General features: G+C 40.1%; 1 protein-coding gene across 2 annotated transcripts in view; it reads left to right on the forward strand.

Moving 5' to 3' along the window:
- The first annotated feature begins 555 nt into the window (after nt 1-555).
- The window catches only part of MYH8 (myosin, heavy chain 8, skeletal muscle, perinatal), a 30,227-nt gene continuing 13,599 nt past the window's right edge, over nt 556-17,183 (forward strand). Inside the window, exons 1-22 of one of the 2 annotated variants that reach the window (XM_010843008.1) lie at nt 556-565; nt 821-863; nt 2,375-2,613; nt 3,289-3,432; nt 3,518-3,674; nt 5,803-5,830; nt 5,930-6,038; nt 6,131-6,223; nt 6,354-6,417; nt 7,308-7,406; nt 7,498-7,601; nt 7,758-7,896; nt 8,986-9,104; nt 9,195-9,344; nt 10,694-10,864; nt 11,730-12,039; nt 12,145-12,212; nt 13,785-13,872; nt 13,959-14,076; nt 14,427-14,550; nt 14,648-14,784; nt 16,522-16,777. In XM_010843008.1, coding sequence (XP_010841310.1) covers nt 2,404-2,613; nt 3,289-3,432; nt 3,518-3,674; nt 5,803-5,830; nt 5,930-6,038; nt 6,131-6,223; nt 6,354-6,417; nt 7,308-7,406; nt 7,498-7,601; nt 7,758-7,896; nt 8,986-9,104; nt 9,195-9,344; nt 10,694-10,864; nt 11,730-12,039; nt 12,145-12,212; nt 13,785-13,872; nt 13,959-14,076; nt 14,427-14,550; nt 14,648-14,784; nt 16,522-16,777 — 2,688 coding nt within the window. In that variant the 5' untranslated portion in view covers nt 556-565; nt 821-863; nt 2,375-2,403. Of the gene's footprint in view, nt 566-820; nt 864-2,374; nt 2,614-3,288; nt 3,433-3,517; nt 3,675-5,802; nt 5,831-5,929; nt 6,039-6,130; nt 6,224-6,353; nt 6,418-7,307; nt 7,407-7,497; nt 7,602-7,757; nt 7,897-8,985; nt 9,105-9,194; nt 9,345-10,693; nt 10,865-11,729; nt 12,049-12,144; nt 12,213-13,784; nt 13,873-13,958; nt 14,077-14,426; nt 14,551-14,647; nt 14,785-16,521; nt 16,778-17,183 lie in introns of those variants that run through there. The other variant, XM_010843009.1, reaches the window with a different exon arrangement.

Here is a 17,183-nt window from a genome sequence, read left to right on the forward strand (position 1 = left end):
TTTTCAGTGTTGGGTGGATGAGCACTGACTTAATGGTAGGGACTCAGTATAGAATCTTCTCTCCCCTTGGCCTTGCTGCCCAAGCCCAGACTCCAAGGGTGAGCCTTGGCAGTGACCCAAGGTAGTGAAGGAGGTGGGGGTTCCTATGGTAACAAAGAAGGAAAACGTGGTTAGGCCCCTAAAAGCAATGCTCGCTGAGGCTGTGATCATTGGGTTACCACAGGCATGTGTGAGAGTTTGCCAAATCAAATATAGCTCTTAGGAACTTACTTTGAGGCCCCACCAGGCACTGTCGAAGATTACCTTCCCAGCACACTAGAAAGCATTCTCTGCCGGCAGATTGGTCCCTGTCACATTATTTATAGGAGATTGGTTCACATACTCAAAATGATATGAATACTTCTAATTATATCCAAACATGACAAATGTCAGAACAAATTATTCTGAGGGTTCACGCTGCCAAATGTCTTGCCCTAACAAAGAGGAGCAAGCTGCGGCATCAGCACACCAGCTCCTATATAAGCACGATAAGCCCTCCCGGTACATCTCCACCAAGGACCCAGAGGTAAGTGAATGGGGGCCTTGGGACCTGCAGGGCTCCAGGGGACAGAAACAGCTTACCCTGAAGCCCATCTCTGAGCATGAAATTGTTCCTCCCAGCTCTGACTTTTATTTTCATAAAGCCATGGCAGGTTTTAATTCTGTAACTACCGTACTGGAATTTATTTAATTCTGTAATTTAGACCAGGCAAGTTTTAATTCTGTAACTATCTTACTGGAATTTCAGAGCTTCACTAAAAAGAAACTCGTTGCTTTACAGTTTTAGATGCTCCTGAACCTGCATCTTCATCTGGAATCCGGAGGTAAGACTCCACTTTATTCATTTATTGATGACAGAAGGGATGTAGCCTAACAAAGCTGGGGACAGCGCTTCATTGTACACCATTTCCTTACATTTTGCGGTTACGTAAATATGTTGTGCTTCCAAATGTCTGCTTAGAAATGCTGGGAAATCACTTCTTCCAAATGTCTTATTCTCAGAGACCACCGTCATCTGAGTTCCAGGATTAAAGGACCATTTGGGAAAGAATGAATTTTAACAGTGAGTTCTCAGCTGCACTTAACAACTGTCAGGGGCAATGGATTACTCCATGCCAACCTCCTCCTACTGACAAGCGTTGAAAACTTGGGTGTTTCACTAGTATTTTTTAAATACCTGTAAAAATTCTTAATCTAAAACATGTAAACAGAAATGAACATCTGCTTAAAACCGTATTATTTTAGCTACTTTTTCATGATTCACTGTAGTTTTTAGAAAGATTTGTTACTGTTTGTTTAAAAAAAAAATCACAAGAATTACACCCACAGAGTGCTATCTATCACACTTTAAAATAGGAGGAGAGATTCTGGCCCTTCCCCCAAGTAATTCACTGCCTGAGAGTAAAGAAAAGACCCAAACAAAGTAATGAGCCAATGCTGAGACACATATCTATCAACAGAGGACAATGGCTCATATGCATGTGATAAACTCTTACATTTTTGTCTTTTCTTTTTCTGGATGAAGAGAAAAGAAGCCTGTGGAATTTATGCAGGATGAAACACCTTCATGCTGAAGCTCTCATTCCCCTGTGCTTAGATCTGTTAACTGACAGTTCAAATCCTTCATGCCAAAAGGAGAATGTTAAAAGAGATTTTGAAATTAAGGCAATGCTAAGTCTCTTGGTAACAAGCCAAATGATATATTAAAAAAAAACAACCCTAGAGTGATAACGATTTCTTATGAGGTTAATGACCCACCAAGAGATGTTTAATATAAAGTGGGTGTTAAAAAGAATTATTTGGCTTACAAGAGAAAAAAAAAAGGCCATCTAAAAGGCAAAAATGGTTTTGGTAGCTTGGAAGATATCAACTTTCATTTGCCCAAGACAAACTTTCCCTCCTAACTCTATGATTGTCCCAGCAAATGGCAGATGCAAACATTATGCATCTGAGGATTAAAGAATGACAGTTGCTATAAAACAATCCATCAACAACAGTCTTAGCTATAGATATTATTAGAGTTTAGAGATTAAAACAGGCAAGGATTCCATTCTCACTCAGCTGTAGGTGCCCTAGCCCTGAAGATCAAGACATGCCATCTGGGAAGGAAATTTTCAAAGCCCTAAAAATGAAGCCTCAGATTGCAGTCTCATTCCAAACCAGCCCTGTGCTAGTGTTATTAATACTTAATAGAACGCTGGTCAACACAGGTTGGAAGAACAATTACAGTCCAGGCTGGGGATGGAACCTCAATATTTCTGTCATTTCAAATTTTTTTCTCACATGTATATAACTTCTGGTTTCTCTTTTCCCTCTCTCCCATTCTTTCCCCAAGGCAGAATTCTCTCTAAATAAATTGCAACCATGAGTGCGAGTTCAGACGCTGAGATGGCTGTTTTTGGCGAAGCCGCTCCCTACCTTCGAAAATCAGAAAAGGAGCGGATTGAAGCCCAAAACAAGCCCTTTGATGCTAAAACATCAGTCTTTGTGGCAGAGCCCAAGGAATCCTATGTGAAGAGCATCATACAAAGCAAGGAAGGGGGGAAAGTAACTGTAAAGACAGAACGTGGAGCAGTAAGTAAAAACATAAGGAGAAAATCCTTCCCGTTTTATTTCTCCATCTCCTCACTTCAAGTTGAAGCCTTCCTTGCTCACAATTTTCAAGTCTATTGCCAATCCAGACACCCTTCCAGTCCATTAACAGACATCAGATTTGGAAGGTAAAAGAAATTCTCACTTCTCCCTTTCCCAACCACCAAAAGAACTTTAAGCCCCTAGTCAGCCTCCAGCATTTCCCTTCAATCACTCACTTCCCAGTCTAAATCTCCAAACCTGGGAGAAATAAAAACTAGTTTCTATCAAAAGAATTATTATCTACTTAGATAAATAATGCATTAATCTTCCCATTACTTTCTCCCAAATTGAAGTTTCTTATAATAAATGGCAAGGAGAAATAAAAAATTAAACCCATTGAAGTAAAATGATATAAACGGATAAACCTGGGACATGAAAACGTGGGAGGAAAAAAGTAGATTTTAAAGAGTAGGATGTATTCTAGCTCATCACAGGAAACAGATTTTTTTTTTTACCATCAAACTCTAAGATGAATACATATTTGTGCTTTTATTTAAAGGACACTGAATAATATAATGGAAAGTGCCCACAATCGTAGTCTTATAACCAAAGCAGATACACATAAATCCTACTTCCAACCATTAATACAAACTTGACTCTCACTTTACTTGCCAGACTCTTACTGTCAGAGAAGATCAAGTCTTCCCCATGAACCCTCCCAAATATGACAAGATCGAGGACATGGCCATGATGACCCACCTGCACGAGCCCGGAGTGCTGTACAACCTCAAAGAGCGTTATGCAGCCTGGATGATCTACGTGAGCACCCTTCAACCTCTCTTTATTTCATTTATCTCTCCAAGTAGAATCAAATCCCACATGTTGAGTGTTCTGATTTTCTCAGACCTACTCGGGCCTCTTCTGTGTCACCGTCAACCCCTACAAGTGGCTGCCGGTGTACAACCCCGAGGTGGTGGCAGCCTACCGAGGCAAAAAGCGCCAGGAGGCCCCGCCCCACATCTTCTCCATCTCTGACAACGCCTATCAGTTCATGCTGACTGGTGAGTGAGTGATGCATCTATTTACAGAAATGTGGAAATGGAATCTTGAATGAACAAGTAGACTTTGGGCTTTGATTACAATAATACATTGCAGCTACACAGGGCTTCACTGTTTTCAAGAAACTTTCAGTGCTGTAACATCACATAATCTTCCCCACAGCCACTCTACAGATGAGTAAAATGAAGCTAGTCACTGAGTTCACTGACCTGCACAAGCTAACCCAGATAGAAACTGGAAGCCTAAATGAAACAATTAGCAGACCTACATATATGTTGCTTTTCCATATTTTTTAATTTCTGACTTGGAGAGGGAAAAAAGTTCAAATATATTTTTTTAGTATATTCACATCCACAGCAATCAAGGAAAATACTTACCAGCCATAGCTGGAAAGCGTTGTGAATTTCTTTATCTTTAATAGATACAGCCAACACTGCCAGCGTTTGAGATAGAACATGAGTAAAGAAAGAACTGAGACTTCCCTCCCAAAGATTTTGAAGCATTTTCCTACTAGAATGGAAGAAAATAGAAATCCATCTTTCTTTGAAAACATTTTAAAAAAATTTATATCAAAGTCTGTTGCTCCTATCTTATCAAAACATAAACAAACAGCTTTGATACAAATTGCAGGCCCAAATATAGCATTAAAATCTTTTATCGGCATACACCAAATGTATTGCCTTTGGAAATATTCCAGATTCCTGAGTTTCCTGTTGTTCCATGAGATATTAGAAACTGGGGAAGATTTTGTTCCATTTTGGTTTCTCTTTTGTTTATTTTGTTGCACTGTTTTTAAATTGTCTTTTAAAGGAGAAGAGAAAGGGATAAAATACGAATCTTGCATTACAAACTGGCCAGCAATTCTATAAGGATTTCATGCTAGTAAACTGTCTTTGGTTGTCAACAGAACCTAGCTACCTTCCAGAAATTATTCAAATTCAGGCTCATTCCAGAGGTTTTAACATGCAGCAGTTGCATTTACACTGGTGGTATGTAAACCACCACCCCTACCAAGGTCCTCACTCCCCCAGCTTTCGGGGCTGCTCCAAATTCAAGATTACTTATCTCCAAACATGATTTTGATATAAAACCATGCAAAACTGTAGCATCTGACCAGGTTAGAGACTAAAACATTATTTTCTTACCTATGTTCCCACTAGCTGTGACATGATCTTTCATGATTTTTCTTCTATTGGAAAAAGAAATCAATCTGAATATGTTTCAAAATCTGTCTCTACTTCCCTAAACAGAGCTTTAAAGTTCCCTGAAGTCTATATGCACATCTAAATAGCATCCATCTTGTATCTATTTCTCTGAATAGGTTTTTTTTAGATTTACGAATGCTCTAGAATCTATCAGTACAAAATTAAAAATTTAACAGATCAGAAAATTGGTATAAATCCAACATATCAGTCATATAGAGTGACAGTTTTTGCATTACTTAGAAAATGTGTATAAAAGAGAGAAATAAAAGGAAATGAACAGTGACAGTTATTAATACAATTCCAGATCTCTTCCTTTTTTAGTATTACCAGCAGTCAAGTTAATATCAAGAACTGGGAGGAGGCCAGACAGCCGAAAAATATATAAACCAGAAGTCAAGAACACCAAAATATCTTAACAAGTGATGTATCTATCAGAAAAATCACTTATTCCTCCCTGGGTTCCTTTCTTTATCTGTTAAATGAAACTTCAGAATTCTGATTCTTACTGAAATAGCTACAGATGAAAGTATGTGATGCCTGGAATTTCCTTTAAAATAACCAAGCTTGGGATGGGAATATAGATTATATAAAATTGGCCATATAGTAACTACTGAAATGCTGTATACATAGGTACATAGGAGCTTTTAACAGTATTTTCTCTACCTTTGTATAGGTTTGAAATTGCCCATAAGTTTTTAAATTAATAAAATACCAGAAGAAACAGATGATTCTTTGCCTCTCATTTTCACAAATTTTACTCCAAGAGGCAAGTACTGTCTGGGAGCTATACCCAAAGCCAAAATCACAGGCAATATCTTCAAAATGTTAAAAAGAATAAACTGTATTTAATCTGAACAGAGTCAATAATCTTCATAGTGAATGTGCACTATTTTTAAAAATGATGGTCTTGATTTCTCTTTCACAGATCGTGAGAACCAGTCCATCCTGATCACGTATGTGATTTTTCCTTCTTCTCTGATTGGTGGTGATTGTCTTAGATGTTGACAATGTGAGCTGTAGTTCTGATCTCTTCTCTGGTTTTTATTTGACAGCGGAGAATCTGGGGCAGGAAAGACTGTGAACACGAAGCGTGTCATCCAGTACTTTGCAACAATTGCAGTTACTGGGGAGAAGAAGAAGGAGGAACCTGGCAAAATGCAGGTGGGTCTGATGGGCATGCGAGAATCATGATGGGCAGGGCGCTCAGGAAGCCACGGACTTCCTTGTGTTTCTGCTCTTGTGTTTCTCTGCAGGGGACTCTGGAGGATCAGATCATCAGTGCCAACCCCCTGCTGGAGGCCTTTGGCAATGCCAAGACCGTGAGGAATGACAATTCCTCTCGCTTTGTGAGTCTCTGGGTCACAGAAGGGTTTTCTCAGGCCTTAAATGCCCATAAAGGCATGTCTCAGTCGTTATTTCAGTCTCTTCTTATTCATGTGCTATTTTGTACATAACATCATCTTTTTCACTTGCAAGGGTAAATTCATCAGGATCCACTTCGGGACCACAGGGAAACTGGCTTCTGCTGATATTGAAACATGTGAGTAACACAACCATTGAAACTCAGGCAGATCAACCAGGGATGTCATTTGCAGGGATACTGTCAACACGTGGTGAGCACTGAGCCTGCCGCCAGTGCTGCTCGTGAGCTAATGCTGTAATTCTCCACAATCTCCGTGTGCTCTGCTTACCTTAGTGTCAGACTGACGGCTCTGCAGCACATTCTGAAATGCCAGTCTCAGAAGCAACTATGCCATTTTTTCCAGGACAAACAGTAGGACTATTCACGGGTTCCTATATGTTATCTACAGGTTGACAACACATTTCTGTGATTTGCTCTTTTTCTTTTTTTGCAGAAGGATTCATATTTATTGGTTCAAATAGAGTATCTAACATTTGCTAAACATGCATTTCACACTAACTGGCCACATTTCCACAGGTAGTCAAATTCTCAGAAAAGGGCCCATCCCTTGGCAGAGGGCCGGGGTAGCAGAGCCTGCCAACTATCACTTGGTCATGCAGGACTGACGGAGCCAGGTTTGCAGGCATTCTGTGATCTGCTCTTGATCTGAGGTTTGGTAGATGTTTCCAAGGTAATCCCTCACCAAGGAATCTAGGTGAGCTGAGGAAGGAGGGGATATTAAAGATCAGTTATAAGACAAAGGTCATAAGTCATCCATATGAAAAGCTGATTTGTTACTAGAGCATGCATACTTCACTCTTTGCTTTTAAATGGTGAGAACCTTGGGTAATTGCCATATGTATTTGGAATTCTTATATACAGTACCAACAGGATCAATCATCAAGTTGAAATCTCAATGAAGCCTATTGTAATATCCCCAATTTTAGCCAAAGACATTGTGGTTCATTTACTGTCTCAGCAGCATTGATATTTTTTCTAATTCCATGTCTATTTCCCCCTCTTTCCAGATCTTCTAGAAAAGTCTAGAGTTACTTTCCAGTTGAAGGCAGAAAGAAGCTACCATATTTTTTATCAGATCACTTCCAATAAGAAGCCAGATCTGATTGGTAAGAATGAACCTAAATTCACAGACAAAAGTTAAGATTTTTGTTAACTACTTTTAATGTGAAACATACACCCTGAACTCTGTGTCCCCAGAAATGCTCCTGATCACCACCAACCCATATGATTACGCCTTTGTCAGTCAAGGGGAGATCACAGTCCCTAGCATTGATGACCAAGAAGAGCTGATGGCCACTGATGTAAGACATAAACTCACTTTTAAAAAAATCTATTATGCATGGGAATGATAATAGCAACCATACTGTAAGTGTGGTTACCTTAGAATATAGTGTAAATTCATCAAAATATGTTAATATCTTCTGCCCTAACCTTTTTCCTGTCATTTCTCCTGACAGAGCGCCATAGACATCCTGGGCTTTACTTCTGAGGAGAAAGTGTCCATCTACAAGCTCACGGGGGCAGTAATGCATTACGGGAACATGAAATTCAAGCAAAAGCAGCGTGAGGAGCAAGCAGAGCCAGATGGCACTGAAGGTACCAATGAACCCCCAACTGGGTTTAAGACAGAAAATACGACAAGAAAAAATAAAAAGCTCTTCTAAACTCACATCTCCTTTGCAACTAAATTTCTGAAGGGCATGCACACATTACACATACTGCACTCTGTCCTCGCCCCCTTTTCCTCTTAGCATCTCCACATCTCCGTCATTTCTACACACACCAAATAGTGAAAATGAACCCTAATGGCCACTTATAAGTATGTATTTAAAAAGCACAACCTGGGGCCAGATCAGAGAGAGAGTAAGACAGAACCATATGCTTACTTTGCCTTAGAAATGACAAGAAGGTACACAGGATAACTTGGCATATGGGTGTGTTTCAGCACCAACTGGGTAAACCAAGCAGGGGGATACAATGTCTGCCCAAACACAGAGCTGGGGTGGAGGATATCCCGAGATATCTGTGCACGTGTGTGTTGTCTACATGTAAACCTGCAGACAATCTAGGCACCAAGTAAGATAAAAAGAAACTGAGAAAGAAAAGTCATATACTCTGTGGAAGGAATATGGAAATTACAGAAACCACCATGGAAGCTACAGTTATCTGCTCCTTTGAAGCCTTTCCTGACCATCCCAGTTCGACATTCTGTCTCCCTCATTTACATCATAGTCATTGGCAACATTTCAGAAGGGGACGAGGTAGGAATCATCCATTGAGATTTAGTTCCCACATTTTCAGATAAAGAAACTGGTCATTGATGGTAAGTTGGGAAGAGCAAAATTGAGATAAGGTGTATTCATGTCACCTTTCAACCATACCTAAGAGCAGGGACTCTGGCTTTTGTCTTACGTAAAGTTATTTCCATTAACATTGGACTTACGTTTGATTTTGCTAAATGACTCAAAAGCTGCTTGCAACAAATCACCAAAGGCCAGTGTAACTGACTGATCATTTATTAGCAAGTACATGCTCTAATGTACAGAAAGCCTTGCTTGACCTTCTATAGAATTATTTAAAGTTTTTTATTTAAATAATAATGAAAATGGATTGGAGGAACCTGGAAAGACTATCTTAAAGAAACATCTGCCATTAAACAACATTTCTTGAATTGTGTCTCTGCAGTGGCTGACAAGGCTGCCTATCTCCAGAGTCTGAACTCTGCTGACCTGCTCAAAGCTCTCTGCTACCCCAGGGTCAAGGTCGGCAATGAGTATGTCACCAAAGGCCAGACTGTGCAGCAGGTAAGTGCACAACCTTCGTGAATCACACATTTTCCAGGCCTTCAGTTCATGTCTTTAATAAGACCAATAATCATTACTCTGTCCATGAAGGTGTACAATGCAGTGGGCGCTCTGGCCAAAGCCGTCTATGAGAAGATGTTCCTGTGGATGGTCACCCGCATCAACCAGCAGCTGGACACCAAGCAGCCCAGGCAGTACTTCATCGGGGTCTTGGACATCGCTGGCTTTGAGATCTTTGATGTGAGTTATCTTCAGATTAATAAAAAGTGGGAGAAAGACAATCTGGGTTTTGATATATTGGGTATTCCCCAGTGGCTCAGTGATAAAGAATTCGCCTGAAATGTAGGAGATGTGGGTTCAATCCATGGGTCAGGAAGATCCGCTGGAGGAGGGCATGGCAACCCACTCCAGTATTCTTGCTTGGAAAATCCCATGCACAGAGGAGCCTGGCGGGTTATGGTCCATGAGGTCACAAAGAGTTGGACATGAGTGAAGTGACTGAGCAGCAGCAGCATGCTGGGTATTATTCATTTACATTTGTAGTGTCTACATCGCTTTCTCCAACATTGTACCTAGGACAAAATATCTAGGAGGTAACAGGATAATAGCAGTCGTAATAATAACGACCACACTTTATCGAGAAGTCTGTATTTCTGGCACTCTACTAAGTACTTCAAATTGTTACCTCATTTAATCTTCACAATAACCCAAGAAGGAGTAACATACTTCTAATTAAATGTGGAGGAACAGATGCAAAAAAATCAGCACGCTTGCTAAAGATCCTCCAGCCACGAAAGGCAAAGCCAAGATAGGAACCTGGATCCGTAGTGTTTGGTCCATACACAAGGCTCCTTCCGTCCCATGGAGGAAAAAGGAGCTAAAAGGAGAAGCACAGTGACAGTTCATAGTCTTTCCTCTTCCAGGTTCATCTGACACCCACCATTTCCCCTCTGGGTCATTAGCTTCATCATCTATAAAAACGAAGGTGTCTATAAAGTAACGAAGATTACTATAAAGACTTCATCAGATCTTCAATGCTAGACCACACAAGGTCCCTACTTTCACAGATGTGACAATGAGAATTTACCAAATGTTTGATATGAAGAGAAATTACCTATTAATTTCACTTTGTACATCAAATAAAGGTCTTAAGAAAAGCTTTCCTTAATAAAGTGACAGCCAAAAGTGAAAATGTGAACTTCACCTTGAATTAGAGAGTGGGGTGGTAAAAAGGTGAGGCTTTGCAATAAATTACTTTCACCCTTAAATCTGAACCCATTACTCACTGGATTGTACTTTTGTTGTACTTTTAATGCACATTATTGCCCAGGCAATCTCAGAAGGGGAAGGAGGTCGATTCTACCAGAACTCTTGCTGTGTGGCTGACAGCTGTAAACAATGCCCAGAAATCACAAAAAGGGCTCATGTCAAAAATGATCCTTTCTTTCCTGGGATTTCTGAATAAACAATAATTAGTTCATAATTTTATTTCATTACTGAATTACGCATATTTTCAATAAAAGATTTTTCAGTAATGAATTCTACCACTTTAAAAATCCATTTAACATTGGAAATTTGCTTTTGTGCAGTTCAACAGCCTGGAACAGCTGTGCATCAACTTCACCAATGAGAAACTGCAACAGTTTTTCAACCACCACATGTTCGTGCTGGAGCAGGAGGAGTACAAGAAGGAAGGCATCGAGTGGGAGTTCATCGACTTCGGGATGGACCTGGCTGCCTGCATCGAGCTCATCGAGAAGGTCTGTTTGACTTCTAAAGTAAATCTGAACTGTAAGCATAACTTTCCCAAGTGTCTTAAGCAACTTCAGAAAGTATTACAGTAATCTTAAATAGACTGATATCAGAACAAGTTAGAGAATTACTTTAGAAATTATTTCCTCTTTCAGCTTTTACAGAAGGACCAGAGAGTTTAGTTTCATTTTGTCCTGAGCAGTTTTGTTCTAACACTGACTCAAACCCAACTTGAAAGCAGCACCTCTACTGAGATGGTCTACTTCACGAGAGAAACTACCTCATTTGTTTTAAATCACCATTGTGACCCAAGACGTCAGCAATAGAAATAACTATTTTCTAAGTCAAAATTAATGCAGAGGTAACACAGCTAGAGCTTATATGAAAGATAATCTGTTTGGAAGTCAAGAAGTCAAATTGCTTATGCTTGTTCATAATCTATCTTTAAGGAGATTAAGTACACAAAATGTCCTATATAAAGTTTGGGTTATTTATACTATTGCATATAAAGTAAACATCATTCTAAGTCACTAAGTTCTTTTCATAGAAAAATAAAACTTTGACAATACATTAATTCACCAAGTAGGTGAGTTAATGTGATAAATACAGACATTTTAATGTCACCTCCACATGCTGTGCTGACATCTGGAGTTTGTATCTAGCTATTTTTTTACTTAAAAATAATGTTATGGATCGAATGTGAGAAAGAATGGTGGAAAGTCATTCTAGTGATAACAAAAGGACTATAAGCTTGATCCTGGTTTACTTTTTAAGTATATTTAATTAGGAGTGCTCATAATTCAATCAAATGACAGCCACTATACCTTTTGAGACAAGATAGACTGACACCAACGTCTGCTTTTCTGAATTCAGTCACTGGGCATCTTCTCCATCCTGGAAGAGGAGTGCATGTTCCCCAAGGCCACAGATACCTCCTTCAAGAACAAGCTGTATGACCAGCACCTGGGCAAGTCTGCCAACTTCCAGAAGCCCAAGGTGGTCAAGGGCAGAGCCGAGGCCCACTTCTCCCTGATTCACTACGCGGGCACCGTGGACTACAACATTGCCGGCTGGCTGGACAAGAACAAGGACCCCCTGAACGACACAGTGGTTGGGCTGTACCAGAAGTCCTCCATGAAGACTCTGGCCAGTCTCTTTTCCACATATGCTAGTGCTGAAGCTGGTACTTTCTGTGCCCCTGATTTAAATTAACCTATCCCCACAGAAAGTTTACATACCATTCCAGCCTCTGGGATACATTCATTAATGGGTTTTCTTTTTATCTTAGACAGCGGTGCAAAGAAAGGTGCTAAGAAGAAGGGCTCTTCTTTCCAGACTGTGTCAGCCCTTTTCAGGGTAAAGTACAAATTTAATTCAAAAATCCATATGGTCTCTATGACTTATTAAAATTATAGGATTTAGAATAAATTAGGAGGGAATGGAATGTTAATAGGAATTATTTCAAATATTTCCTCTTGTTCAGGGTACTTCTGTAGGGCCGAATGTTTTACCCACTACTCCTTATTATGCTCATCTCATGTATTCAGGAACTCCAAAAATGCCTTTAGGAGTTTTCTGGTTCTATAATAAGGCTGATTTTTGAGGAAGCACAGCTGAACTTCAAAGGTCTCCCTGCAGAAAGCCGTATCTTTATTCCACTAATATTGCCCTTTGAGAACATTCCTGAGTCCCTCTTTGAGAATAAGCCTGAGACACATCCTTTAGGACATCTTTCCACCAAAATGCATCTTTGTCTTTTGAGGTAGATTTAATTTTTTGTGATAGCTGAAAATTACCTAAAGCCAAATCTCGTGATTTAAATGGATGATTAAGATAGAAAAATACCTGTAAAGAATTAAATAACAGTAATAATAACATTACTACAAATAATGTGATTCTCTTGGATGGCTTAAAAACTGGTTCTTCTAAAAGGGGACATATGGAGCATCTGATCTAATGGCTGCTTTGTCAGGATTTCTATGAACTTCTATAGCTAAGTCTCATTCCTTTTAAAACTAAAACGTAGATATAACATATAACCTAAACAAGAAAATGGCCCTGTTCTTTTCTCACTACCAATTTGCACTATCTCCCCAAACACACTCTTACACATATTTTCAGGATTAGAGACTCACATTACTTATTTTATATCCTAATAGTTAACTGAGATGTAAAAAATAAAGCAACTCTGCCTTCTCAAAGAATATACCTAAGAAATACTGAAAAATATCTACATGCTGGTTTTCTACAGTTGAGTAAATCACCACTGTCTATCATAATCAGTTATTCTGTTTCTGGAATAACTGCCCCATATGCTTCAGACTGTGAATCATCCTCAGGTATCCGAGATCCACCTACAGAAGGTCATAGAGTCTCGTGATTTTAGACTCTTCAAAAAACCCAAAAGGTTACAGGTCCCAGGGAATAATAAACTCAAGAAAGGAATCAAGCACTGGGACAGTGACTGACATAGGTCACCACTGTAGACTAGTACTGTGAGAATTATTAGCACTGAGAGAGGCAAGAGAGACCTTAGAGGTGATCTCAACCATTTTCAGATGAGACCCAGAGAGACAAAAGGGATTTCAAGCAGCTCGTTAGTGGCAAAGCAAGACGGTAGTCTTTTATTTTCTGATTCTTGCTCAAGAACACTTCATGTGCCTCAATGCCACTTGAATTGGCAGTTTGTTTACAGGACAGATCCTAGGTGTCATAAATGAATACCACAGAGAGCTATATTTCTCCGTAGCACTCTGGCCTTTCAGTTATTTGGCAGGCTACAACTCTTGAGACCCTTAAAACACAGAGCAACTGAAGCCTCATAGACTTAATAGTTAAGAGAGTGCCTAGGTTCATTTCATATAATTGCCAAAAAAAGCAACCTGAAATAGAACTTTCTCATCAAGTCCCTTCTCCCTGGTTTTCTAGGAAAATTTAAATAAATTGATGACCAATCTGAGGAGCACACACCCCCACTTCGTACGCTGTATCATTCCCAATGAAACCAAAACTCCCGGTAAGATCTAAGAGCACGAAATAATCAAACAGGCACAAGTGCGACAGTTGAACTGCCCAGCAGTATGCACTCTGATCTCTTTCTAGGGGCCATGGAGCATGAGCTGGTCCTGCACCAGCTGAGGTGTAACGGGGTGCTGGAGGGCATCCGCATCTGCAGGAAGGGCTTCCCCAGCAGAATCCTCTATGGGGACTTCAAACAAAGGCCAGTCACTCCTTGTTGTATTTCACTAAATGCTGTGCTTGTTTAATCATTTTTACTGTTGTCCTCTGTTCATTGTGTTCTATGTACCCTGTTTAGTGGGTATTATGAAGTAAGTCAAATAATATAGTCTTGTGGTGGTAGAACAGAATACAGGCTAGAGGAGGTGGCATTTCTTACAAATAGGAGGGAAGCATGCATTAGCTCGTGGAAAAATATTGGATTCACCAATATGGACAATTGGGTTTTCTATTTTGTTTTCTTTCTTTTTACTGATGTTTCTTTTTGGTGGCATTTGATTTTCATGTATGTTCACATCTTCCTAACCATTCATTCTTTCTTCAATGAAACAGATACAAAGTTTTAAATGCAAGTGCTATTCCAGATGGACAGTTCATTGACAGCAAGAAGGCTTCTGAGAAACTTCTTGCCTCCATCGATATTGATCACACCCAGTACAAGTTTGGACACACGAAGGTACAGCCGCTATTTACTTACAGCTGATCCAAGCACCGTCTGCCGTGTCTGTCTCTCCTGTAGTCTGTGGATCATTTGTGACTTTCCCTCTCTCCAGGTTTTCTTCAAAGCTGGCCTGCTGGGTCTTCTGGAAGAAATGAGAGATGAAAAGTTGGCCCAGATTATAACAAGAACTCAAGCTGTCTGTAGGGGATTCCTAATGAGGGTAGAATACCAGAAAATGCTGCAAAGGAGGTAACAACTATGCAGAGTATCAGGACGATGCGGTCCCTCCGGGACTCCACTACATCAGTCTTGCTCACTCATTAACTCTTCCATTTTTCAGTTCATATGCGCTTCTCACCCAGTTCAGAACCCACTCCTACAACACATCAGACTTTGCCCAAGCCCTCAAATTTGGACTCCCATCAAAACTCTCTCCTCCCTCATTGTCTCCCTTCTATTCCTCTCACACACAGCTGCAGCAAGCACTGTTCTCATCATGCCATATTCAGTTGCAGTTCCCCATGGTCTCCCCTGTCAAATCCAAGTTGCCTCTGTGTCTGCCAAGGCCCTCTCTATTCCCCACCTCATCTGTCATCTCCAAATGCCTTGTCTTTTCCAGCCAGCCTAAACAGTTTGCTTATCTCTTATATTCTTATGTTTGCACAAGCCCTCTCCTCTTGGCCTAATTTATTCACTCACCAGCTCACAACTTCCATTTCCTCTTCCCCTAATTAACCTCATCCAGCTCCACTGACCTAGCACGACTGCATTCCCTGTCCTTACACACATGTTTTGCATTCAGTCTGCTCATGCACACTTATTTATTTCTGCATTATAAGTTTTTCCAAGTCTTTCCATGTGTCAACATTATGGTGTATGCCTTCTTGGTTATGGTTCTCATAAATTGGACCTGTAGAAATAGAATTTCCATTTTAATAAGCTTGAAGAAGCAAACACACTGTTCAAAGGCAGTAAAACTTTGCCAGTTTACTGCTACAGTGTGCAGAAGGGATATCTTTTATTACTAGTTTTAAAATGTTATTTAAATAAAACAAATTTTGGAGCTCAATACAAGCTAAATGCTCTGTAGACAACAATCTAGTTGAGCAGGTAAGAATGAGGCATTTGAAAGGATTTGAGAAAAGCCAGTATATCATTTGAAGAAGCTAACAAAAGAAGTTCACAGAGCAGATAATTCAGGGGTAATTAAATAAGAGGAGAGGCTTCAAGGAATACATGATAAATCACAACCTCAACGTAGGTTCAGTTCAGTCACTCAGTCGTGTCCGACTCTTTGCGACCCCATGAACTGCAGCATGCCAGGCCTCCCTGTCCATCACCAACTCCCAGAGTCCACCAAAACCCATGTCCATTAAGTTGGTGATGCCATCCAACCATCTCATCCTCTGTTGACCCCTTCTCCTCGTGCCCTCAATCTTTCCCAGCATCAGGGTCTTTTCAAATGAGTCAGCTCTTCGCATCAGGTGGCCAAAGTACTGGAGTTTCAGCTCCAGCATCAGTCCTTCCAAGGTGGAGCAATTCAAAAAGCAAGCCATGCCCTTTCACGGTTCTCATCAGTGTGCCCACAGCTAAGCTGCATGATCCGCTTACAACTGCCATACCCACTCCCAAATCACTAACACTGTGATTTCTCAGATGTTCTTAAAATGGTGCATGTTGCTCATATATACAAAGTATCCCTCCTCTAAAGTTAGCTTCTTTGCTAGTGTGACAGGGTCTTGGGAACACAGAATTGTTAAGTATGAGCAGTGCACATTAGCCAACAGGTCATACTGAGGACCACTCTAAGGGGGAGTGGGTGGGAATGTGTGTTTATGTGGCCTGCATATAAAATATACAGAATCTGGCATATCATTTATATGTGGGGTGGTCATTAAAAGGGGAGTTTATATGTTTAAAAAAAATAACAACAACAACGTTGTCTCTAATGGATCAACCTACACTGATCCTTTCCTGTCATTTCAGAGAAGCCCTTTTCTGCATCCAGTATAACGTACGAGCCTTCATGAACGTCAAGCACTGGCCTTGGATGAAACTTTTTTTCAAGATCAAGCCCCTCCTCAAGAGTGCAGAGACGGAGAAGGAGATGGCCACAATGAAGGAAGAGTTTCAGAAAACCAAGGATGAACTGGCCAAATCAGAGGCCAAAAGGAAGGAACTGGAGGAAAAAATGGTGACTCTCTTGAAAGAGAAAAATGACCTACAGCTCCAGGTTCAATCTGTGAGTACCCTCTGTGCTGAATGCACCATGTCAGTGACTTCAATTGCACCATTTTCTTGACTTCACAAACACCTTGGATTTACAAATGGCCTTTTCTTGAAAAAGAATATTTCCAATTGCTTTTTTCAGTATTTCACTTAACTTTCAACATTCCTATGAAGAAGGCAAGAACTACTTCCAAATTGCAAATGGGAAATTGAAGAATTTATTTAACAATGTCACAAATTTAACAGCCATGAAGGAAGCAATTTAAAGGCAAGCCCTCAAATCTCAGTCATTTTTCTGAGAAAATGACTGCTTTAATGCTTCAACCCAGCCTTAAAAGTGGAGCCCTATTTTCTGAATACACATGTATAAGATTGCATTTAAACTCAAAAAAGACAGTCATTCTTATTTCTCTCTGGAT

The sequence above is a fragment of the Bison bison genome, unplaced genomic scaffold (genome assembly GCF_000754665.1).
Source record: "Bison bison bison isolate TAMUID 2011002044 unplaced genomic scaffold, Bison_UMD1.0 scf7180017864180, whole genome shotgun sequence".
Classification (NCBI taxonomy): Eukaryota; Metazoa; Chordata; class Mammalia; order Artiodactyla; family Bovidae; genus Bison; species Bison bison.